Raw genomic sequence first — 26522 nt, 5'->3', positions numbered from 1 at the left:
AAGGTATAAAATAAACTGCGTGGGGATAATTTTTCAGATCACCGTGATACAGATATATCTTGTCTGTGTCTATGTTATTTCGGCCGTTTTATTATTTTAATTAATTACTCTCTCGCTGATTGATATTGAACTCTTTATTACTTCAACACCTTTAAATATAATACTTTTGAAACAGAAATGAGTTCAGCCATAAATAAAAATTGGGGTATCCTCAGAGAGGACCCCCATCTAAGGAACTGACAGAACAGATACCAGTGATTACATTTAGAAGAAGTAAAACACTAAGAAACATCTTAGTTAGTAGTCGCTTTAGTACACCTACCTTAAATGCATGCATTCCCCAAGGCAACTTTAAATGTGGGCATCCTCCAATTTTTGTAGCCAAATGTTGACAAGCAACTTGCTACAAATTGGTGGCATCACACATAGGGGGTCATTTACTAAGGGCCCGATTCGCTTTTTCCCGACGTGTTACCCAAATATTTCCGATTTGCGCCGATTGTACCTGAATTGCCCCGGGATTTTGGCGCATCGGCGCTGGCATGCAGGCGACGGAAATCGGGGGGCGTGGCCGAACGAAAACCCGGCGGATTCGGAAAAAACGCCGCATTTAAGACAAAAAATGTGTCGCGAAAATTACACTTACCTTCACCAGGTATAGGCCGGTGAATTTCAGGGCATTCCAGCGCGCCTCCGGGAACTTCAGCGCAGCAGCACCACCTGGTGGACGACGGAGGGACTACCTTAGTGAATCCCGGCCGGACCCGAATCCAGCTCAGAGAACGCGCCGCTGGATCGCGAACGGACCAGGTAAGTAAATCTGCCCCATAAGGTTTATTACGTTTTCACATTGGAAAGACAAGGGGGTCATTTACTAAGGGCCCGATTCGCGTTTTCCCGACGTGTTACCCGAATATTTCCGATTTGCACCGATTTCCCCTGAATTGCCCTGGAATTTTGGTGCATGCGATCAGATTGTGGCGCATCGGCACTGGCATGCACGCGACGGAAATCGGGGAGCGTGGCCGAACGAGAACGCAACGGATTCGGAAAAACCGACGCATTTAAAACAAAAAATCTGTCGCGGAGCTTGCACTTACCTTCACTCAGCCCGAGCCGGTGAACTTCAGCGCGTTCTGATACTTTTCAGCGCAGCAGCGCCACCTGGTGGACGGCGGAGGAACTACCTTAATAAATCCCGTCCGGACCCGAATCCAGCGCAGAGAACGCGCCGCTGGATCGCGAATGGACCGGGTAAGTAAATCTGCCTCAATACGTCATCTGTTCACAAGGTTTCGAGAACACTGCAATTCTATATTGTCCTTGAAGGGGTCCCCCAGATTGATCCAGCACATAATTGAAACCCATGATGGTAATGCACGGTCTTTACAATTTGCAGGGATCATGGAAGCAAAATGGATTATAAAGACAGGGCAATGGGTCTAGCAGGACTAAATGATAAAAATGATTTAAGTGTATTTCTGTTAAAAAAATTTACAAAAAAATTCCTTTTCATTATACTGTGTTTTTACGTTGTATATATCCCTTTGTTTTTGCACTATTGAATGTAATATATGCTGCTTGCCATGACATTAGGTACCTCCCCTTTTATAACCGGTTTACAACCGCCCGCTGTGTATTCACGGCGGCGGTTAGGTCGCGCTGCATGGAGAGGGCTCACGGGCTGAGCCCTCTCTATAGCCGGTAAGTCTTTGCTGCATATTGCATATGGCTGCCGGCAGCCTCAAAAAGAAAGCGGCGCATGGGCACCGCCATCTTACCTGGGATCGCCGCTCCCCGTGACGTCATCGGGGAGCGGCGATCCGTGTCCATGGTAGCCTCAGGTCTTCCAAAGACCCGAGGCTGTTTCGTTTTAACCCCTTCATTACAATGTGCTGATAGCACATTGTAATGAATGAGGAGCAAAATCCCCATATACTGCCATACTGTAGTATGGCAGTATATGATAGGATCGATTAGACAACCTAGGGTTAATGTACCCTAGGGAGTCTGAAAAATAGTAAAATGAAAAATAAAAAAAAGTTTAAAAAAAAATGTAAATAAAAAAAACCTAAAATTTCAAATCATCCCCCTTTCCCTAGAACTGACATAAATATAAATAAACAGTAAAAATCATAAACACATTAGGTATCGACGCGTCCAAAAATGCCCGATCTATCAAAATATGATAACGGTTTTTCAATTTGTTTAACCCCGTAACGGAAAATAGCGCCCAAAGTCGAAAATGCCACTTTTTTGCCATTTTGAAAAATATAAAAAAATCTATAAAAAGTGATCAAAAGGTCTTACAGTCCTAAAAATGATATAATTGAAATTACCACCCACAGCTCCGTACACCAAAGTATAAAAAAGTTATTAGCGCCAGAAGTTGGCAAAATCAAAATAATAATTTTTGTACAGGAGTTTTAAATTTTTGTAAATGCATGAAAACATTATAAAACCTATACAAATTTGGTATCCTCTTAATCGTACCGACCCAAAGAATAAAGTAAACATGTCATTTGGGGCGCTCAGTGAAAGACGTAATATCCAAGCCCACAAGAAAATGGCGCAAATGCGTTTTTTCACCATTTTCACTGCATTTGGAATTTTTTTCCCGCTTCCGAGTACATGGCATGGAATATTTAATACCATCACTATGAAGTACAATTTGTTACGCAGAAAACAAGCCGTCACACAGCTCTTTACGTGTAAAAATAATAAAGTTATAGATTTTTGAAGGTGGGGAGTGAAAAATGGACATGAAAAAACAGGAAAGGGCCCAAGGAGGCTTGACAAAGCGCTAAGAGCGTGAAACAGCCGGTTACCTATCGGACCACGCCATCCTCACGTTTGATTTTTGAATGCTAAATAAAGACCTATGGATCGTGGAAAGCGAGTGCTGCTCACTGAGGTCACATAATTATGTTTTGTGAGGTAGTAAAATCAAGCACCTACATAAACAGATGTGTCAGGAAACATCCAATGAGTGACCTCCACGGAACGTCACCACCGATTTTGACCCCTGGTCCATGGAGGCCACTTTTTCGCTTGTGTGAGTTGCATGATAGTGCCAGTAGTGAAGCGACTAGAACTGGTTAAGTATTTGTTCTTTTTTTTTTTATTCCTGGAATACCCATTGAAAGGGATTTTCACACGAGAGAAAATTCTCAAATCTCAATCCCCTAGTGATGTTTACACATCAAAGCTCCTATCACTCCCTAGGCTGGTCAGTGCAAAATTGCAGGGTGTGGGCGGGGACTCTCTAAGCATACACATTATGATCCATCTAGTTCTTTAAGCTGACAGTGTGGTTAGATTTTCAGGGTACGTGTTTATATACACTTTCATCTGGATTCTGACATTGTACTTACACGCTTACACATAGAAAGAGATTAGACAGATCAGAAATGATGAGATGCACGAGATACCTACTACACAGATGCATGACAGACAGAGGATGACAGGCTTTTATACTGTCAGCTCTGCTACATCTCTGTTCTCACAGATATGTGCCTGCCTCCCCCTTCCCCCAGATCACTTATCTGCCTGGAGTTTGTAGCTTGCATCTTCTCTTTCCTAACAATGTGGTGCTGGCAGGAAGTGAATCAGTGAGTGTCTGTGAACTAGTGATGGGTCGTTATTTAATAGGGAGCTGTTCAGGAGCAAGAAGAACCTAATGATCCATTAGTACTTCCCATCACTACTGTGAACTCAGCTTGTGCCTAGGGGAAACTGAATTTGTGTACACCAGGACTGATAGAGACAGGTTGGACTTGTATCTGTGAAATGCTGTATTTTTTGTTAATAACAGTGAATGTGTTATTTTTCTATCCTGAGTACAAGAAACTTGTCTTTGTGGGAATATCCCTTTAAGGCTGTATCTCATCACATAGATGATAACAGATAGAATGGTGGGCATCTAATGTTCCCCAGTAGCACAACCACATCCAGGTTACCGTGTGAGCCACATGCCTCCCACTCTGGTGGTCTCTGGGGATGAGTGCAGTCAGACCCCCCACCATTTTAGCAGTTATCACATACATTGGCTAGGTCTTTTTTAATGACCAACACTAAGCCTGCAGGTGTCGAAATGTGAAAGTCCATTGAACAGAAGGGACATAGCCTCCTCTATAACAGGGCACATCCCGCCTTTTTCTGTCACAATTACCTTTCTCTGGTAAGATCATCCTCCTCTCACATTTCTCTCCCACTCACTTCTCTCCTCAGATCCCCCCCCCCCCATGTCATTTCTCCTCATTTGCCACATCCTATAAATAATCACACACGGCTATGACTCACACACAGCCCCCCGTGTCAGCCCCCGCCCATTCCTCACTGTCCTCTCCGTGCGGTGCCCATGCCTTTGTAAACTCCCACTGGCATAAACCCTCCACTCATTACCACACGTACACACTGCCTCAATATGTGTCCTCATACATGAAGACGAGTTTACCGCTATGTATCTAGTGAAGTTGGCTGCATACCCCTCCCCTCCCGCCATTAGGATACAAGGTGAGTCTTCTTCTCTCCCACCACCTCCCCAAGCCCGCAGCCTGTCACAGTCACGTGCCCTGAATGGGCGGGGTTTCTTTTTCGGGCTTCATTCATAAATCCTGAGGCCGGTGGCTGAGCTGCAGCTTGAAACCGGACCCCGAGGTGAGAATCGGGCATCGGGAGCCAGGACACGTTAGGGAGCCGCGTATCGGTGCCAGTGCTAGGGTTTGAAGAAGATCCGGAAGGTTAGAGGTAGGCATTGGCCGCCTGCTAGAACATCAGTGGTTTTGCATTCTTATTGAGCCAGTGTCCTGTGGGCACTCCCTGGGCATCTTTTTGGGCACAGCGTGTAGGGTGTTTCCGCATTCATTGAGCTTCTGATGTTTGCACTGTGTGGTCATGGCATCCGTGTGATGTAGACTTTGCTTCCTATGTGGATACTTGCTGAACATCATTGAAGCATCATATGAACTGGGTGCTACAGTAAACCAAGGCCATACTGTGTGGTCTACATAGGAGGTAGGTGGGGCAGTGCCATTCTGCAATGTATACAGTGTGAGATTATGCTTGGTGATGGGGGTGGGCACTGCCCAGGTGCCATCCAGACATTACAGAAACTTGGATGCTGGCCTGGAATTCTGAGCAGTGCCTGATCTGTCTGTGCTTTATCATCTGTGTCCGCACTGTATGTGTTCTTTGATGGACTTTAGTTGCATGTTGTTATGAGCAGCTCCGATGTACAGTTGACCTCCTTTTACAAATGCTGTGTTCTCCAACCCTCCCTACTTTTTATTTCTGCAGGTGTCAGATCATGAGCAATGAGTCACCTGCATGGGAAAATATAACTGACAGTCCCACGGTGAGAAGCTCTGCACATTATATATTTATACTAATAGACTGCTGCTACACTACTATTGATTTAGCCACAGGGATATGAAATGTGTCATAGAATCCATGCATTTCATCAATAGCACACATCTACTTCTCTTTCATGTTACTATTAGCTAGGCATGTAATATACTTCTGTATTATGTAACCTGCATTAACACATCAACATGACTTAGTCTGCCTTTTATTGGGGATATTTATAGTTGGTGATGGTGTGGGTGATAGAGGGAATTGATTTACAAATATTGGATGAAGCTATTTTCATGAATTGTTGCTTTAACTGCAACAAGTTCCATTTGAGCATTGAGCTATGCTGTTATATGTATGGGGATTAGATGCTGCTTTTATCAAGAACCCGCACTGCTCCATAGTCATGTAGAAATATTACTGTAAGCCACAGAATGGCCGTCTCAGAATAGAGATTGCACGCCAAATGATGGATCTGTATTCTACATACAATAGATATGCAAAGAATGTGTTTTCAGGTCCATACACCAATTGAATATTCTATGTTCCTTCATGTAACATTTCTTACAGATAGTGTAACTGAAGTACACTGTAGTTGTATTAATGTCAAACTAGTCACTGGCTAATTGTTTCACTGTATGTGTGGAAAGGTGACAACTTGGCAGAATGTAAAGTTAGATTAGACAGATACCAATGGATATTTAGAGAGCCCATTGCCTATACTGGGAGTTTCTGTTATCTGTCATTTTACTGGACAAATAGCACTACATTGCCTGGGATTTATTTAAAGACTTTGCAGAGGGGGATCAATCACCACCTTAAATACAGAAGTGAACATAGGCGATTTCTGAAAAATGGGTTTCTTAATCAAAAGTGACCCAGAGACATTCACACGTCGAGTTTGCGTTTCAAAACTCAATGCACAGACTCCTCCTGCATTCCCCTATTGAAGATACTGTTGTTGGTTTCAGTTTTGAGATCTCTAACTCGCTTACGAGATAATATTAAATGTCCCAAACAAAAGTGGTACTGTGACATACACAGTCTAGTACATTTATCCAGGTAGTTTCTAAAGTAAAACGTATTTGAACATGGCTGACCAGAAATGCATCTGTGAATTTTTTTTTTTGGGGCCACATGATGCATTTGCATTGCGTTTTGAGACAAATTGCAAACACACTAGGCAAAAAACTTGCACTTTGTGAGTTTCCTCATATACTTCAAATTAGAAGTCATCATTGTCCATGAACAACAGGAAACACACAAGATTCCACTTTCAGAATATGTTAAATGTCTGGTTAAATGCATTTGCAAACATGGTGACATGGTGTTGAGTAGGACCTCTCAAAGTGTATGTACAAACCAATAAAGGCACCTGTCCTAAGCTGACCTAAGCTGTCCTGGTAATACAATTACAGTCTGGGCCCCCAGGAGGCCTATCAAAATTAGGTAGATTTTCGAACTTGTTTTTGTGTTACATTACATTGAGCCTCTTATTGATCCCTGCTGAGACCAAGCCGAACCCTTCCCTTTTCTTCCACCCTTCCTTCTTTTGCTTGTACTGTATTGATATTCAGATCATATTTGAAAGAAGACACCATTCTTTGTCCCACCAGGTATATATTGTTATGTGCAGTCTATGGCTTTCTCAATTAGGTCATGCGTGACCAGTACCTTGGGTAATCTTCAATAAATGCTGATTATACATAATAATACAAGTTTCTCTTTTATCTATCTTTGCAGGCTACTCCAGGAGCACCTACTCAGGATGGGTACGTCTTGCTCCTGGTTCTGTTGTCCATCTTCATTGGAGGAACACTCCTCCTCCTTATTGGGGTCTTGATCCTTTGCAGACGTTGTTGTGACTCACGACTGCGACTATCCAGGTATGCAAGCTGTATTTTGAGGTCAAATTGATGTGGATGTCTGCTGGGAAAGTTCATAGTTATTATATGCTCACTTTTTTTTAGACCTAGTGATGATGCAGAAAAAACAAATACTTCCTATGTGGATGAATCCCAACCCACACATGGTAAGAAAATCTGTAAAATTGTTTTAAAGGACACCTGTCATCAGGTCTCTGTCACTAGTCCTGTCACTACTACCTGTTGGAGCAGCTCACAAGGATCCCATCACAGCCTTAATCTAGTCAATTCATACATTTATCATTGCAAAAATAATCTATTCTTTATTATGTAAATGAGGCTGGTCACATGGTCAGAGGTAGTGATGTCACCCCTGTTTCCCCTCTCCTCCCCCTGCTCATGTCTGTGTGTAATGTATAGTAAAGCATTGCTAGTGTATGTGCTGCATCTGCTGACCTGCTGCATCCTCCTAATACACAGAGACACAGACATCAGCTACACAAGTACCTGACATGTTCTGCTATAACATGGCTGCATCCTGGAGCTGTTGTATCTTTCACATGCACACACAGGCTTGAAGGGGTGTGGCCAGCACGAGGAAGCCCTTGTAACAGCCTCACACCATTATACAGCCTCACATCATTATACAGGCTGTCAGTCAAGCACTGGGGGTGTGGCTGTACCGCCCACTCATGAATAAGCTGGACAGCTTGAATATGCTAATGACTCATTGGACATTTCACAGGTCATTTGCATACAGCTTTAGGACCTCATTGCTTAAGTTTACAGGCATGTAGAGGGACAATGAAGGGATAGAGGCAATGCTTTCTAATGGCAGTTTATGAAAATATATTTAGATTAGGGGGGGTTATTTTGTATGATGGGTTCTCTTTAAGATTTACCATACTGCTTCTAGAGAAAGTGTTTTTTCTTTTTATCCCATATTTCTGTATTTTTATTTATTGTATACACTACTTATCTGAATTTTGCAGATATCACCATCAGGATAGAAGATGCAGAATCTCTTTCCGTTTCAGGGACTCGGGATGTAGAGTCAGAGAGATTCTTGGGAACTGCTTCCAGTGGTAGACGAGTATCATTTAACGAAGGAGCATTAAGTGGACAGGAAAAGAGAGAACGTGAGAGAGGAAGGAGGTAAAATCTTGACAACCTTTCTTCTATATGGACACATCGTTATGGTTAATTAGATAAATTAAATACCTTTTTGTTGTAGGTACACATTGACAGAGGGAGATTTTCACTATTTGAAGAATGCACGACTGACACTCCCCCCACTTCCTTCATTACCGCCAACTGCTCTACACATTCTAACAATTCATGAAAGTGAAGGCGGTGAAAGTAGTAGCAGTGGAGCAGCATCAGAAACACATGCCACCTCTCCATCCAAATCCAATATTTCCATATACCAGGTTAGTTTTGGGGTAATTTAACCTTGGCATAAGTCAGTTACCATAAATCAGTATGTTGCACTCAACACTTTCCTTTTTCTATTTACCTCCATGTGTTTTAGCCACCTCGAAGTCCACCTGTGCCACTCACAAGACTTTCACTCAGTTCAACATCTGCTCTTCCTGGAGATGCATATAACTCTATTGCAGATACAAGTTTTATGCAGACTCAAACCCACAGTCCTTCATCACCTAGGCAAATTCCTACCAACAACAGGGTGAGTGCATAGAAATTAGAGGTTGTAGAAAAAAAAATGTGCCAATAAAAGACTTTACTTTTTTTTTTTTTTTTTTAAAAAGTATCTAGTTTTACACCTTCTTTCCATTTCCCAGTTTGACCTCAGCAGTCACCTTCCTCAGGGTGGCGCTAGCGCAGAAGTGAGTACCACACGAAGTCATGGTGCTGTGCTACACTTCTTCAGCCGTCTAAGGCGTCACGCAAGTTTAGAAGGAGCAAGCCCATACTTAAAAATCAAGAAATGGAAACTGGGCAGCGTCCAGAGAGCAAGCAGCTTAGACACCAGAGGTGAGGGGGAGGAATGGCCTGGATGCACAAGATGACATAGAAGGAGCCTGTTACCTGAGTCACGGATGGGGGAAGCCTGGATTCATAAGGTGATGGGAGGGGTAATATTTGGATAACATAGAGTAGGATGACTACAAAAAGTGGAACTAGAGTATCATTCATAGGCCATAAAATATTACATTGAGGTGGCGTGGGCAGTGCTCAGCCCAACTGTATATGTGTTTCCATAGAAATGATGGCGGGGTCCTGCACACGGGTGTTTGCCTTGCATTTAGTAATGTGTGAACGCAGCCAAAAAAAAAAAAAATTAAACAAACATTGATGCAACAGATGTAAATGGAAGTAGCATAATGAGAATGAGTGGGTTGTAAAAAGGAATAAATATGTTTTTATTTTCTTGTAAGGTAGCTCTTTTAGTGAAAACAGAAGAAACAGCAAGACTGTGGCTGTTAATAAATAGATCTGTGATTACTGATAGTTTATTCACTTTACAGGTTCTCCAAAGCGGCATCAGTTCCAGCGACAGAGAGCAGCAAGTGAAAGTGCAGAACGTGATGACATCATACAATACATAGCCCACACACAAGATACTGGTTTCAATTCAAACCGAGGATCTTTCATCCAACAGCACTGCACTCCACCACATTCTCTCGGCAGGTATTCTTCTATTGCCCTCTCAACTAAATAACTAGGAATCCTGCTATATTTATGACTCACTAAATAATACTTTTTTAATATCCTTCTCAGGTTCCTAGTTACTGCAGATCAGCAGGAAAATATTTTTTTTTCTGTGCCCTTACCATCTTTTTGTTTTACCAGGCTAGAACACACGGAAGATGGGTCACTAGCTGATGTAGCAAGCACAGAACAGGGTCAGCTTTTACCTCAGTGTGACATCTGGAGCCTACGTGCATCTCTGGAGCTTTGTGCCTCTGATCAAAGTAGTAGCAACAATGATCGCGATTCTGTTCGCAGCGATGCAGAAAGCATTAGCTCATTGAGTGGACTTCCAAGCCTATCTTCCCAAGATCTGCCTGATGTCAAATCGGGAAAAGGACAAGAGCCAGAAACTGGATCTCGAAAGCTTTTACAGATGGACAGTGGTTATGCCTCTATTGAAGCTCCTTGTCGACCATCAGAGGACTCGGGCAGCCCCCATAGAGACAAGACTGCATCTGAAAAACGTCTGTTTTTCACACATGCAGGAAGAAAAGGGACAGTATTTGAAAGCCTGGAAGGTCGCTTATATGAACAGGGAGCTTCAGGTGGGGAGGAAGATAAACGACTTCCACACCACACTCCATCACTCAGTCCACGTGAGACACTATCTAGGCGAGATTACAGCATAGATGAAAAAACTGATGCCTTGTTTAATGAGTTTCTTCGGCATGACCCACAGTATGATGATTCCCCCCTACGTATTAAGCATCGCTCACGTGCTCATTTGCGCAAACAATGGCAGAGGACAAAACAGTACAGTGATCCAGGAATCAGATTCCCTCCTGCCTTGGACAGACACCGTGCTTCACCCTTACGTCGAGGAGACAGCACTAGTTTCCTTTCTGAGACACGATATCACAGTACATTACCACGAATTGCAAGTACTACAGATGAGGAAGGACCAGATGGCTGTCCTTTAAGCCCAGCCTCGCTTACACCGGAAGATAAAATTCAGGCTATTGAGGAGGAACCAATTGAGCACGGACCTGGTCCTGAGGAACCAAGGCCTTCTGCAGATGACCCGGAACAAGATTATGGTTATGGCCCTCAAACAACAGAGCTACTGGACAAGATAGGTGCAGGACTTGAGGAACGCTTGTACCCAATTGTGCAGAGGACAGCATGTAGTCCAGAGAGGCTTTGCACTGTGGCACATATCTCACCTGATCACAGTCCTGTGTAGAAGGAACTATGTCTGTCTTCAGTTGGGGCAAAGGACATCAGATGGGATTAAGTGACACTGTTAAAAAGCAGAACACTTACTGTATAGCGCAGTGCCAAATGATACCGACCCACTCATTTTATACACTGCTACATTATGTGCCATACAAACACAAGCATGACTGTAAATACAGGCAGCACATATAACATTCCCACAAACAGCATGGCATACACACTACATTATTCACATGTACAGTATCTTCCAAGCAATATGAAGTTTCTTCCTGAAAGCCCTCAGGGACCCTGCATTAGGGAATTGGGGGCGTAAAATGGATCCAGTGGCTTTCATTGTTGTTGCTACGATCCCTTACTCCGTACCCAAAAAACGAACCTACAGGCACAAGGAGTGAGATGGAAATAGGATCTATGAAAAGTGTGTGTGGAACTTTATTTATTTAATTTATTTATTTATTTTCTAAAGCTGCTTTGTTCCTGGGAGATGGTGCAATCTTGCCTTTGTATTCCAATGTAGCACACAACAGAGTGCAAGAAGTTTTCATGCTCTCCCTACCACCGCTGTGCATTTCCCCTTATTAAAATATAACCGCACATACTAATGACAAAGACAATGTGTATCAGAGAAAGAGAGGCTGTATCCACAATCCATTGTATTTGGTATGATTTATAGTTCAAAGTGATTTGTCATGCTGATCCTGTTATACCTTTGAAGTTTAAAGATGTAGCAGTCAACAACTAAGATTGTAGTTCCTGAACTACCGGCACATGTGCGACCCAGTCATCCTATATGGTTCAAACCCATGCTCAGGAACCAGAAACTAATGGAAACCAAATAAACGTTTAATCACTAAGGAGAAAATAAACAACCTGTGGTAGTTAGCACATGGCTTCTTTTCTCCAAATGCACACACAACTGCTGGGGTTGGCTAAAGGAGTAAGAAGCTCCCTTTCCATCCCCGCTTTTGCATTTTATTGTGTATGAAGGCTCAGATAGGGCTGATGATAGACTCTCCACCTTCTTTATGTATAATACATATGGTATGCAGCCAGAGACACAAAGTGGAGCAAAAAGTTCAAGTCATAAAGTGCAGCAGATGCTGGACACTGTGCAAGTCCTAGAGGTCCAGAAGGGATAAGGGGATAGGAGAACAATGAAAGGGCATTTCCCTTAACTGCAGCAATTCGGCTGTAGCGTTTGTTGGGTACAATCTCTCAGAGTGAAAACTGGAGGCGTCTGCTTGAACGGATCACTGTATTAAGAAAAAGAAATGGAATAGTGAGTGATATATTTATAAATTAGGCAAATATTTGCACTGTTTTATTAAGGTAGTGACAACAATTGTGAAATAAATGACCAAAAGAGGAAAAAAAACCCCTAAATATATACATTTTCTGTTTGTTTTACCCTTTTTCACTGGAACTTTCACTTCTGACAAGGCAGACATACAGTGGGGGGAAAAGTATTTAGTCAGCCACCAATTGTGCAAGCTCTCCCTCTTAAAAAGATGAGAAAGGCCTGTAATTGACATCATAGGTAGACCTCAAAAATGAGAGACAAAATTTGAAAACAAAATGCAGAAAATCACATTGTCTAATTTTTAAAGTAACTTCTTCTTTAATAGGCTCCTCTGTCCACCACTCATTTGAACTTGTTATGAGTATAAACTATACCTGGCCACAGCCTTAAACAATCACACTCCAAACTCCTATACGATGAAGACCAAAGAGCTGTCGAAGGATACCAAGTAACAAGATGGTAGACCTTGACAAGGCTGGGAAGACTGAAACGGCAATAGGCAAGCAGCTTGGTGTGAAGAAATCAACTGTGGGAGCAATAATTAGAGAATGGAAGACATATAAGACCACTGATAATGTGCCTCGATCAGGAGCGCCACACAAGATCTCACACCGTGGGGTCAAAATGATCACAGCAAAATTCCCAGAATCACACGGGGGGACCTATTGAATAACCTACAGAAAGCTGGGACTATAATGTAACAAAGGCTACCGTCAGTAACACTCTACGCCGACAGGGACTCAGATTCTGCAGTGCCAGACATGTCCCCCTGCTTAAGCCAGTACATATCCTGGCCTGTATGAAGTTTGCTATAGAGCATTTGGATGTTCCAGAAGAATATTTGGGAGAATGTCATATGGTCAGATGAAACCAAAGTAGAAATGTTTGTTAGTAACACAACTCGTTGTGTTTGGAGGAGAGTGAATGCTTAGTTGCATCCAAAAAACACCATAACTACTGTGAAGCATGGTGGTAGCAACATCATGACGAGAGGCTGTTTACATGTGTATACATGAAAGAATGAATGGGGCCATGTATTGTGAGATTTTGAGTGCAAACCTCCTTCCATAACCAAGGGAATTGAAGATGAAATGTAGCCGGGTCTTTCAGCATGACAATGATCCCAAGCATACCGCCAGAGCAACGAAGGAGTGACTTTGTGAGAAGCCTTTCAAGGTCCTGGAATCAGGCTCTAGATCTCAACTGCATACAAAGCCTTTGGAAAGAGTTGAAAGTCCTTGTTGCTCAGCAACAGCCCCAAAACTTCCTGGCTGTAGAGGAGTTCTGTATGGAAAAATGGGCCAACATACCTGCAACCGTGTGCGCCAACCTTGTGAAGACTTACAGAAAACGTTTGACCTCTGTCATTGTTATATATCCTTTGTTGGAAAAGTATTTCCACCATAATTTGCAAATACATTTTTTAAAAATCAGACAAATGTGATTTTCTGCATTTGTTTTCTTTAAGTTCTACCTATGATGGTGTAGTTGTTTTCTGTGGTACGGCAAAACACCCCCACACCAAATGATTGACGGCTTAGTCTTCCCTGCTATGGTCATGTCCTGTGACTAATGGGATGGCAATGGGTTAACCTAGGGCAGTGATGGCGAACCTATAAGAGAGTGCCCAAACTCGGCCCCCTGAGGCCACCAATACAGTTGAAAAAAGAAGGGCAAATTCAGACTATTATTGTAACTTCTCTCCAGGGTCTCTCTGTACAGAAAGAATGGTCAGGTCAGGCAGGATGACATCCGAAGATAATGCAGTTCTGTCAAAACCTTCTCACAGTTCCCGCAGTTCAAAACAGCCAATGAAGTGTCACTTTAAAATAGCGCTGAGAGCAGCATCTCTTTAGTTGCCTGGGACTGCAGGAAGAGTCAGTGTTTGGTGAACTCTGTCCTGGGGCGATGGTCTGAGTACCTGCAGAAGGGGTTCCAAGTGCCACCTCTCGCATCCGTGCCATAGGTTCGCTACCACTAACCTAGTGGGATAAAGAGCAAGCCCTTTGCATTCACATGTCTTGGAATATTGTTTCCCCTGCAACACTGCAGTCTCTGTCCTCCAAGTATTTTACCTAGTAAAGGTCCTAGTTTACACAATGTATCAAAAGAAGGGCATAAGAGCTCATACTCAGGTTACGAGAATGTATTGTTTTTCATGTTTAACATACAATTTGTGACATATTCAAGCACAATTTGCCAATCTTTCATCTATGTAACACAACTAACATTCAACTGAAGGTACAACCCTATTAGTATAAAAACTAAGTACAGCATGTGGCATTAAAGGATTTACTTATATGACTCGATTTACTAACATTCTAACACCTTTTACAGTTTCATGATTTTTTTTTTTTTTTTAAATAAACATGTCAACATTTATTTTACCATTTACAGAGCCATATGAGAGCCAACAAAACGTTCACTGCGTGTCTCTTTATTCTTTGAGTCAGTAAAATCGTAAACCGGGCAAATTTCCAGAATTATAAATCCTTAAAAAAAACACTAACTCTGTTCTTCAACAAATGACACCATTGAATGAGATAATTATTTTCCCAAATGTTGGGTGTGCAAGGGAGAACAGGGGGGGGCCAAGGGGGGTGACAGTGTAACAGTCTGTAAAGCCAGATCACAGAGGGGACCGGGGACCCTCTCAGGCACATTAGCATAATAAAAATATTTTATAAGGAAGGAAGCCATGAATAAACAATTATAGGAATTGCCTTAATGTTTGATTTTGATGGTAGATTACCTTTAACCCCTTCCTGCACCTTGACATAGAGTTAAGTCATGGTCATCGCCCGAGCTCAGAAGCTAAGCTCCGGCAGTACGCGATAGCAGAGATGCAGCAGTAACAGCTGGGATCGAAGCTATTGCGGTACCGCCTGTTTAACCCTATAGACGCAGCAGTCATAGTGAGTGCAGCTTCTATAGTGCATTAGATCGGCATCCTCCATGCAGGATCAATGCCAGGGCAGGTCCGATGAAGGACCCCAGGGCTGCCAGCAGTAAATGTCTGTTAGATCAGCGCTAATGCCAGCCTATGCAGAATGCATAGAATGACTATGTAATATGCTGCAATACATTAGTATTGCAGTAAATTACAATGAATAAGTTATCAAATGATTACTTGTTCATGTCCCACCTTGGGACAAAATAAAACAGTAAATACAGTAAAGTAAATAAAACAGTAAAACAAAGTTGTTTTTTTGAAAAACTGCAATTAAAAACATTATTAAAAAGACTAAAAAGTCCCCCATCCCATATAATAATCAATCAATAATACAACTTAAAAAAGTGAAAATCACCACAAAAAAACAAAAACATACACACACACACACACACACACACACACACACACACACACACACACATTGGGTATCACCACGTTTTTAGAAACATGTACAATAAAATAAAATTGTCACTAAACCTGTACAGTGAACGCAAAAGAAACAACAAAAAAATTGTGAAATTTTGACCTCATAAAAACAGCATAAAAAAAGTGATAAAAAAGTAACATCTACCCCGACGTGATACCAAAAAAAAGAAGTACAACTTGTCCCGCAAAATAAAAAGCTCCAAAACGGCTCTGTAAAACGAAAAATTAAAAAAAAAAAAAATGTTATGCCCACCAATACACGGTAATGCAAAAACAAGCAAATTTCTCACAAAATGAGTTCTATAATCTGCAAAACAAGTTAATCAACAGAAATTGGGTATCACACTTTGCTGATTTTTGTTATATAATACTTTGCAATGGTTTAATTTTTGGCCAAAATGAAAGCATTATGTAAAAAAAAAAAAAAAAAAACTCCATTTTGTTTTTACCCCTGTGAAACATCTAAAGGGTTAACACAGATTAAAGTGGTATTCCCACAAAGACAAGTTTCTTACATGTATTCAGGATAACAAAATAACACAATATATAATTCACTGCTATTAACAAAAATACAGCATTTCACAGATATACGTCCAGCTGGTCTCCATCAGTCCTGGTACACAATTTCAGTTGCCCTTAGACATGAGCCTCTAACTTTTGACTTGGGGGGGGGGGGGTCGGGGAGTCCATCTTGGATTTCTGTGTAGCGGCCGTGCTGCTGATTTCTCCCTCTCTGCACCCTGCAATCTAACCCCGCCCCCCAGCAGTCCAGGACGGAGCTCACTCATTGATGCATACTGAGACACGGACAATCATTTCCTACCGGCAGCAGCATCATGAGGAGAACTACAAGCTACAGGCAGCCAAGTTGTTTATCTGGGGAGGCAAAGCAGGAAGGCACAGCAGATCTAGTCAGTTGTGGAATAGCAGAGATGTGGGAGAGCTGATATTGTGTGTAATAGGCATCTAATGGATCTTACCATCTCATCTCTGATCTGTCTCATCTCCCTATGTGTTAGCGTGTTAGTACAATGTCAGAAGCCAGATGATAGTGTATATAAACCTTGTATCCTGATAATCTAACCACATTGTCAGCTCACAGAACTAGATGGATTATAATGTGTCTGCTTAAAGAGTCCCCGCTTACACTCTGGAACTTTGCACTGACCATCAGTGAGTGATAGGAGCCAAAACAACAATAAAACTGAGTAAATTTGTGAAGTAAAGGGTTAAAAAAAACATCTTTATTCTGTTAACATCACTAGATTGAAATTTGAGAATTTTATTTAATGAAAAAACGCCTTTAAAGTTAATTTTTCACACATTGAAGGGTGTAGTTTCTAAATTGGCATAATTTACAGGGTTTTAGTGTTTTTTAAGCCTCTCAAAGCCACTTAGACCTGAGCATGTGCCTCTAAATAAGGGTTTTGGCTATATTCATAAAAATGAGAAAAATTGCAACCAAAAGTCTAAACCTCCTAACAACCTAGAAAAGAAAGCAGATGCATAAAAAGCCATGCCGATATAAAACAGACATTTGGGAAATGTTAGTTATGAAGTTACTTGAGTGCCATCACTATCTGCCTTAAAAGCAAAACATTTTGAACTTTGAAAATTTGGCAAAAATTTCTAAAAAATTAGTCGTTTTTTTCATAACTAAACAAAAAGATATCATCAGAATTTTCTATTACTTTGAAGCACAATGTAATACGAGAAAACATTCTCAAAATCCACTGGATATGTTAGAGCGTTACAAATGTATAACCTCCTATAATGACACAGGGCAAATGAAAAAAAAAAAAAAAAAAAAAATCAGGCCTGGTCCTAAAGATCTAAAATAGCTTAGACCTGAAGAGGTTGTTATAAAATGGTTGCTACCTCCTCCTGTGTTGTTCCCGGTGTTCCATGGTCCATCAGAGCCGCTGTAACAGGTGCTAGTACAGGAGACGGGTGGGCAAGTCAGGCCGCCAGGAAACTGTCTGAGCAGTGCTGTTAACAAATAAGGGAGCGGCTCCGACGACTGCGCCACGGGACACTGGGAGCAATGGAAGAGTAAAAAAAAAAAAAAAAAAAAAAAAAAGCCCTTCCCAGCCCAACAGTTGGACATGCTTAGCCATGCTCTAACAAAGCGTGGCTAGTGACCAAGGGAAGTCGGTTTTCAGTCTACATGGCATGTGCTATGTAGGCCAAGTATGCAACTAATAATCGCATTGTCAGGATTCTGTAGGCTGGCTCTGCGCTTCATGACTCTGTTCATATGCTCTGATGTACATTTCTGTCAGTGTTAACAAAGTGTTAACACTGTAGCTTTATTGTCACAGCTGCTAGTGGTACCACTTTTAGCAACTAGCAGGGAGAGGAAAGCTACTAGGTGAACAGCTCCAACCGCTGTGATTATGGTAGGATAGTTTTAATAAATGTTCTATACATTGATTAATGCTCCAATCTACAATAAAATTAGTCAGGGAGAGCAGAGGCAGCGCAAAGCTATACTACCTCTGCACATAGGTGAGGACGTCACACATATTATACAATACCAATCACTGGCCTCATCAGCTATATGCAGTTCATTCACTTAATCCGGAGACCAGAGATTGGCTTAGCTGTTAAATGCACAATTAACAGGGATCTCATCACTTCCGGTCCAACAGGACCAAATGCAGCAAGGTGCCAGTGCTGAAGTCAAGTGGGTTCTGGAAAGGTCATGATTTTTATTTATGCTTTATCTTGTGGTCACCATACAAGAAGAATTCTCAGGTACAGAGAGACATGCCTCATTGCCTAACAGTACATGCCTCAATAGAGCATAGTGAAAGAAAGACTTGTCCTCGTGATGCAAACATTTGGTGCCCAGGCACTGCACCTCAGTGTTAAGTCTTCATTTAAGGAACACAATAGTTTGACAATAGTAAAAAACTGACATTTTCTTTTAAGTAGAGATAGAAAAAGGTCAAAGTAATGGATTAAAATTGCCAGATATTGTGGAGCATTAGTGGAGTACGATGATTCTCCTCACCTACAGGGATACTAAAAAAGGGCATCAACAGCAGACATAATGGAGTTGAACAATTACTTGAACATGCAGACAACGCAAAACAAATCTAAATATAAAAAGCAAGGATAGACGAACAGAGACTGCAGACAATACTGAGAATGTAGACTTCAGATCAATTATATGCCGAGATACGTTGAAGCAGAGGCAGAATAGGAAGAAGCATCATATGAAATGGCACTGAATGCAGATAGCAAGTGAGGATGGGGAAGAAATAACGTCAGAGGAGACCTGCTGTCATTGGCAAAGCCTATGACTCATTCACTGCAGGATATGAATGAAGACACCTCTTTATTCAGCCCTCATTATCTCTGCTGATGCCGCTCAATCCTCCTGCCGCCCACACTTCATGTAGGGGCACACAATGTGACCCTCCCCCACATTAACTCCATTTGAACAGTAAAGTTCTAGCACAATCTAGTGCACATTAACTCAAAGGTTATTTAAAAAGGCCTTGTAATGGTAGGGGTAATATTATTTGTGCCAGCATGAGGGAATGCAAATGATTAATCCACGTCCATAATATAATTGTGCCCTTATGTGTAGTCGGTAACCTTTTTCTGAGCCTAGTTTATTTCTCATTTGCTATTATGAACACACATTTTACAACAAATACATGATTTAAGGAATTTCACTAAAATACTATACCTTGAAGAGTAGAGTCCTCGATCACTGTTGTTTGCAGGCTGACAATTTACGTACTTTGCCGCCTGATGTGCTAGCCTTGCGCTGGGATGCAGAACTCACTCTCCTTTCAGACTTTAGTTGGTTCTCTGTGCCATTCATACATAGCTGTTTGGCAGGTCCACTGCCCTGCGTCTGTGCAAACATATCCTCTTCAGGTACCTGCCCTAATTTGGGATAAAATATATAATGATTAAGGGGATATGAAATTAGTTTTTACTATGGGCTCCTAGTAACACTAACCTCTCTCCGATGCCTCAGTGCCAGCCTTTGTTGGTATACAGAATCTTAGTGGTGATGTTGAGTCATCACCACTGAGCTGTTAAGGCAACAGGGATGGGTGGCAAGGCACGGGACTGGAGTGCTGGAGAGAAGCAAGTAGTACTTAATTTTTTTACCTCTGGAGCCCGTAGAATAAAATCTTATGAAAGCGTACAGCCCATCTAGCACCTCATGCATTTTCCCCTTTTCATAATTCCATTAAAGTGAACCTGTCAGGTTGTTTATATAGGTGTAGGTTTCTGGATTGAAGGGAAAATAAATCCTGACAAGACTCCTAGGAAGTATGCAAATACATTTTTCAAGGAGTTAAATGGAAATAAAGCCTCCTTTTGCTACCTTGAAAGGCAGCCCTCTTAACGCTAACTATGACCTACAAGAAGTCTAAAAACATGATGTGGGATTAAGCCAAACCAGTTTATCTATTCCAGAAGGAACAGACTCCCAACTGTAGACAATACTGCTTCGACCTGGTTGGGTCTCCTGAGTACAGTTTAGGTAACTTGTTTGGCTGTGTGAGAGGCGATCAACTAGAGACAGAAGGTAAGAGTTCTCCTTATGGAGAGTTTGCCAACTAAGCCCACCTTATAGGCGTGTGGCCATAGATGCTCCACTAGGGAATTCTGGGAAGTATGCAAATACATTTTCCCAGGTGTTAAATGAAAAACTTCTATGGCTTTAAGTTTCCATACGCCTAAAAGGCGGCCTTAATTGGCAACCTCTCCATAAGGAGGACTTTTACCTTCTGACCCAAGACACAGAGCAAATCTATCAGAAACAAACGTGTGTGTGCTAATGTAGCTCATCTAATATTTACAATAGATGCTTACTAACTTTACGTAAAATGCTGTACTAGTACCAGTAAAATAAAATGGTCTTCATTTTAAGAGCTAGTAAGTAAGGGAATACTTAAACACCACAATGTAACTCCAAGTCAATGATACTTCTGTAAAAATCAACCTGTCCAGTTATAAATCAGCACATGAAGGATATTGCAGACAGTAAAACACAGTTCTATGGTGTCTCCAGATCAGTTGCGCTCATTTTGGACCCACTCCAAAATTGGAATTGCCAATATAAAATGCAAAGGATCTTCATAACCTCTCAAATAGGAAAATCTGGGTCACCCACAAAACATACATATCCAAAACCCTATAGTAATAAACATCTAAAACATAGTGCACAAAAACATGTGGTTTACCTGGAACTGTAAAGTCTTGAGTATAGATTATTTCATCTTCTAAATCACAGAGATCTTCATCCTCACTATACCCGTGTAGATCCTCCAGGTAAGGCACAACTGTCAAGCTCCTCCAGCGGTCCTTGGTTTCTGAGCTAGGGGGAATGGGTACAAGAGGATCCATTTGTGGATGCTTCTTACGGAACCAGCTGCAAAACAAAGTAAAGTAGTGGAATTTATATCTGAAGTCTAAAAGAAAAGGATCTACCAATAAAAGTTTTCTCTGATTTCCTAAAAAACACAAATATCCCCTTGGCAGGACATGCTTCCCCTGTTGCCACTACTCAAAGCTATGTACCATCTACAAAGTCACCCAAAATAGAAAACAACAACATTATACAGGACACTTTAAAATGAAAAATGATATGTCTAGAATGCTAATAAAGAAAATTACATTTTTTATTTGTATGCATTCAGCTCTGCAGCATGGCTAAACCTGCTGATGTTAATAGCCTTTGCATTTCTACCCCCTAGCACAATCATCAACATACCCATAGAAAGAAAAACAGAAGCATGACTACGGCCCAGTAGACCGAGTGGTCTGGAAAAGTATAAAAATATGACATATCTATGGGGGACAGTAATAATAATAATTCCTTTATTTATATAGCGCACACGCAGATTACGCAGCGCTGCACAAAGCTTGCCAAAAATCGGTCCCTGTCCCCAATGGGGCTCACAATCTAATCAACCTGTGTGTTTTGGAGTGTGGGAGGAAACCAGAGGACACGGAGGAAAACCCACACAAACACAGAGAACATACAAACTCTTTGCAGTTGTTGACCCTGGGACTTGAGCCCAGGATCCCAGTGCTGCAAGGCTGTAATGCTAACCACTAAGCTCCCCTAACATTAAATCTGTGCCCTCAGGGCTAGGTTTTTGTTATAGAGAATATAGAGATTGCTAGACTCCCTTAATGGGATTGCCCAGAATCACTCCATAAGTCATAAATTTGCAATCCAAATTCAAAATTGTAACATTACGGTCCCTCCTCAAATAGCGTAGTGGGATAAGTGTCTGTTGCAGCATTTACCGCTTATCCCCCTATGTTCAGTGCCCATTTGTTGTGGCTGTCAGCCAAGGTCTCATGCCTGCTGTGCTTTTTTTATTGACTATACTACCTTCAATCTGTGCCTGAGGAAGAGTCTGAAATCTTACAAATTTGTATTGCATCACTTATACAGTATAAAGAAAAACTTCACTTGCATAAAAAACTTTTTGGGTCACCAAGTTAATGAACAAATCTACCCTTGCCTATGTCATTACCTGTGGTCCAATGAGGCGCCTCCAATTACCAACAGCCTCTTGTAGTATAGAGAAGCTGTGCTGTGACATTGCAAAAATAACACTCAGCAGCTACAGCCTGTACTAGGTGCTTGCAGTCAACCAGGGCCAGTAGAAGATATCCCTTATTTCTACACTACCTGGGGGCAAAAATAATTTGGATCTTGGTCAACCCCTTTAAATGAGATCATTACTATGTGTCAATAGTGAAAACAAAGACATCACATTTGTGGTTCCTTAGTTGGATCTCTTTTCTGTATAGCTTGGTAATTGACCAAAACATTCATACGTTTTCTAGGAGGCAAAACCTAAAACAAATATTAATATGGGATACGGAACAACCAACTAGAAGCCATCAAAAAATGGTTTCTCTTCTAAATTAGATTTTTCTTTTCATCACTGACACTTTGGTTAATGGTACGTGGTCATCCATTTTACAGTATTGGCATTGTTTACTTTGATATCATTCTTGACTCTTTCTCCAGTGTATTAACCATTTATTCGCCTTACTACCTACCTTCAGCAAGCAGTAACATGGTAGAACATGCATTTCTCAGCACAAAGAAACTTGCAGAAATTGACCCCATTCAAATGGTCATTTATGGCTCTAAGCAAAATGATGTTGACAAAAACAGTAGGTGTGGAATATCCTGCTCTGGAGAGAGCTGGTCTAGAAATTCCCATTTCTTGTTAGTGCCTTGCCTGTGATGTAGTGCAGCACATACAGAGAGGTGACCTAGTTGCTGTGGCAACCAGCTGAGGATGAGGGGGGGGGTGCGCTGTTACTCTGCACATCTCTCCTCACTCAGTGGATGAGTCACACAGTGTCTTATAAGTACTCTGTCACCAAGGGGGGAGAAAACCAGAGATAGTGGGAGGGCGAATGTTTCTCCAAAAGGTGGTGGATGGAGAGGAGTCCAGGAAAGGAAAGTGGAGGGACAACGTGGAGAGAATACAGGGGAATACTGTAGAGATTCCACAATAGAAATGACAGAATACACAACAAGTTTAAAGAATAGAAGTTATTAGAAATAAATCTACAGATATTACATCACAGAGCCTTCGCTTAGATTTTCAGCTGTTTATGCTCTTTACCCTATGCTATAAAATGAAAATGATATCCCCAAACTCCCAGCCCACCAAGAACATGCCTGCCCTACTTTCCTTGTGGCATGATCGTGCTAGCATGGGTGCTGAAGGCAGACGTGTGCATACTACACCCCAGCCTAGCAGCGAGAGATGGCTACATCTGTATTCCCAGATATCCAAGATTAGCATCAGCCATGAGCTACAACACTTTATGCAGGCTTTATAAGCAGCAGCTATAAGCGGCAATTGGAAGAAAAATAGCATGGTTTATATGGAGAGGAATTAAAGGAAATGTTCAGTTTGAGAAACCAATAGACCACAGAATCAATAACCCCTCGCCAATGGTCATAATAAAGGGAATGATACTAATGGTAGATGACAATGCCCCTCTAGTAGAGCCAGATTATAAGGAGGGCACTCAGGGGTACGCACCATCCTGCCGCGTGAACAGCAATATTGGCGCTTTTAGTATCATAGTTTATACGGTTGAAAATTCCCCCAGCTACAGATATAGGAGTAGTGCCCTGACTTGTAAGTTGAAAGAAGCAGGGGTGTGCAGGATTCGTTATGAGGTTCTGCAGCAGCTCAGGTGTGCATTATGATTTCCTGGATACGTTGTGATTTGATGGCACTATAGAAATAAAGATTAAAATGCCAATGTGTGCACTGTGCTGAGAGGAGTAACCCAAACCTAGAGCTCCAATGATCAACAGGTATGCAAGCTCCCTAGCCACCACATACATAGTGCACCGAATTGTCCCCATTACTTGTCAGACCTTTCCTACACCTGGAGCTGTACGTTAACCAGTAGAATTATGGCAATTACAGGTGGGATATCCAATTCCACAATGTACCTGACAGCAGTTTCTGATAAATCTGTAGCTGTCCTTAAAAAGGATATACATAATATACAAGGCAACTCGACAGAAAAAAGTTACAAGTATACTTGTAAGCAATAGAACATCCGTACCGTAAATTTGATCGCCCCCCCCCATTCTCATCCTCAGGACATAGTGATGAGAAAGTGTAGATAAAAGCACCCAGTTTTCCCCTGCACGACCTAGCCACCGGGAGTATATTACTGCCCTGAGGCTACGGGGGTTGGGTTCTGTGTGAGGACCTTACATTCCCCTGTAGCGTCAAACAAACAAACAGAAAAAAGCACCAATCTACGCAACTGCACCATATTCCATACATATCAGAATGTGTGAGACTAGGATGGGGAGTCAAGCCATTTGTCCCAAATGGCATGAAACCTCCTATCCTTCTTCCTGTGAATAAATACCCACTTTAGGCGGAAAAGTGTTATTCACTGCCTTTATCCAGCCGTGGAAAGAAAAGGGGGGGGATGTGCATCAATACAGTATCTACCGTAGCTACTGTCTTCCTAGCAAAATACAAAGTTTTGGTAAGGAAAGCTTGTTCTGCAGTGGATTGTAACAATTCAGTATCTACCAGAAGGAAACAGAGTTGGGGTTGTCGGGGACAGCCAGTTACATTTTATCAAACAAAAATTTGAGCACCGGCTCCCAGAACCCTCTAACCACGGGGCAGGACCATAATAAATGAACAAAGGTATGCTAGGTCCAGGACCACTTGAGACAGAGGTTCAGAAACTCAGAGCTAAATCTGTTAACCCTACTAGTACATTTTGTTTCCATATTGGGGGAGGGGGTTGCTTAGGGGAAGAGATGGCAAGATTAAATAAGTGGAGGACTCCATCTACACAGACAGTCTCCAAATGGGACACCCCACTGACCACCATCTAGCCCTATTAGGCAAGAGGGAAAGTTCAGAAAGAGCTGTGTTATTCCACAAGGGGGTGTACTTATCAAATCCATCCAAACATAAGGAGTTGTTTTTAAGCTATTCTATTGGGAGAACTAGGCCGCCCAATAGAATAGATTAACATTGGGTTGGCACAAATGGAACAATTTACCCACAGGACCAACTAAATGGAAACTACACATTTCCCAATGTAGAACTCCCAGAACTGATTGAACACGGAGCCATAGCTTGCATGTGGGTGTAATCACAGGGCCATTCATTTTCTCCACACGGAGCAGACACAGGACAGAAGATGGCCGCTGGTCACATGTCTACATCACATGTCCTGCAGCTGCCTGGGCAGGTCATGTGATCACCACTATTTTGGCTGTAGTTGTTTGGTTGCAGTGCATCCAGTAAAGTCAGTGTTGTGGGGAGACGCCATCTCAGTGAGGTAATGGGCAGTGATGGCAGTTACACATCATTACTATGGTAACAGAGCAAGAAAGTCTGTTGCATCACTGGGAGCAGAGCACAAGAGGGAGGAAAAGTTACTGAGAACCAATGGAACCTGTAGTTTATCACACATAGATCCTCACTTACAACTCACCCCTCTACGGGCAATATTTGGTATGGTTGACCTTGAAAGGGATAACAACAATTGCATGGTGAAACTACACTCTAATCTCTGAAGCAACATAAAAAACAATTCTGCAGGAATGGATGTCCACTCGCCCTCCAAGAAGCACAGGCATTCTGTGGAAACCCTTAAATGATATACAGGCAGTTCTTAATCTGAATTTAGAAAACTCATATTCTGTCTGCAACAAGTGTAGACAAAAAGAATGCTAGCTCACCCTACCACGGGATCTCCTTCGGGCACAACGATATCTGGACGTCTTCCTGGTGCACGGAAAGCGACCACAGCCGTCTTGGTAATACAAAGAAACAAAATGCCAAACCAGCACTTCAACAGAGTAAATCCAAGAAAATTGTTGAGAAAATATTCGCATAAAAAATCCATTACAACACGAGGGAAAACACGCTAGGCGTCTTACTCATAACTGGTTATGAGTACCATACCATATCATGGTTCTCCCGATTTCATACCATATCACGGTTCGCCTGATTTCACACTCTTATACACTATTGTATCTGCAGTTGTCCGCATAGAAAGACGCTGGCTGTCCACCTCCCACTCTCACTTGGTATGGGTAATTAATGATACTCGCTTTGGTGCAGAAACGAAACTCTTCTTAGCCCTCCTTCCTGTCACAGGTGCCCCTGCTACCCATATCCCGGGTTTCAGGCGCACCCGTGTGCCCTGGCTTCTCACTTAC

The 26522-nt window shown here is 42.0% G+C and overlaps 2 protein-coding genes across 6 annotated transcripts in view; one reads left to right on the top strand and one right to left on the bottom strand.

Moving 5' to 3' along the window:
- The first annotated feature begins 4340 nt into the window (after positions 1-4340).
- Positions 4341-11706, top strand: CBARP (CACN subunit beta associated regulatory protein). Of its 5 annotated transcripts, none has more exons than XM_072111646.1 (10): positions 4341-4515; positions 5299-5356; positions 7096-7238; positions 7323-7384; positions 8210-8372; positions 8452-8647; positions 8749-8904; positions 9020-9212; positions 9707-9869; positions 10032-11706. In XM_072111646.1, the coding sequence occupies exons 2-10, from the start codon at positions 5309-5311 to the stop codon at positions 11113-11115; spliced, it is 2208 nt and encodes a 735-aa protein (XP_071967747.1). In that variant the 5' UTR covers positions 4341-4515; positions 5299-5308; the 3' UTR covers positions 11116-11706. The 5 variants fall into 5 exon arrangements, with proteins under 5 accessions (XP_071967747.1, XP_071967740.1, XP_071967764.1 ...); XM_072111639.1 differs by lacking the exon at positions 4341-4515 and adding an exon at positions 4567-4659; XM_072111663.1 differs by lacking the exon at positions 4341-4515 and adding an exon at positions 4590-4749 and having other exon boundaries at positions 9047-9212.
- Positions 11707-11935: 229 nt separating this feature from the next.
- Positions 11936-26522, bottom strand: part of STK11 (serine/threonine kinase 11) — a 52556-nt gene continuing 37969 nt past the window's right edge. Inside the window, exons 8-10 of the mRNA XM_072111675.1 lie at positions 21004-21191; positions 19488-19690; positions 11936-12361 (exon numbers count right to left, since the gene is read on the bottom strand). Of these exons, the coding sequence (XP_071967776.1) occupies positions 19509-19690; positions 21004-21191 (370 nt within the window). The 3' untranslated portion in view covers positions 11936-12361; positions 19488-19508. The remainder of the gene's footprint in view (positions 12362-19487; positions 19691-21003; positions 21192-26522) is intronic.

This window comes from Engystomops pustulosus, chromosome 1, assembly GCF_040894005.1.
Source record: "Engystomops pustulosus chromosome 1, aEngPut4.maternal, whole genome shotgun sequence".
NCBI classification, from domain to species: Eukaryota; Metazoa; Chordata; class Amphibia; order Anura; family Leptodactylidae; genus Engystomops; species Engystomops pustulosus.
The sequence above is the reverse complement of the archived record's forward strand: the minus strand, read 5'-3'. Positions and strand labels throughout refer to the sequence as shown.

Coding starts and splice junctions, on each gene's coding strand:
- CBARP (XM_072111646.1), top strand. CDS start 5,309: ATGAGCAATGAGTCACCTGCATGGGAAAATATAACTGACAGTCCCACG. Junction 7,239..7,322: donor TCACGACTGCGACTATCCAG/GTATGCAAGCTG, acceptor ACTTTTTTTTAG/ACCTAGTGATGATGCAGAAA. Junction 8,648..8,748: donor CCAATATTTCCATATACCAG/GTTAGTTTTGGG, acceptor CATGTGTTTTAG/CCACCTCGAAGTCCACCTGT.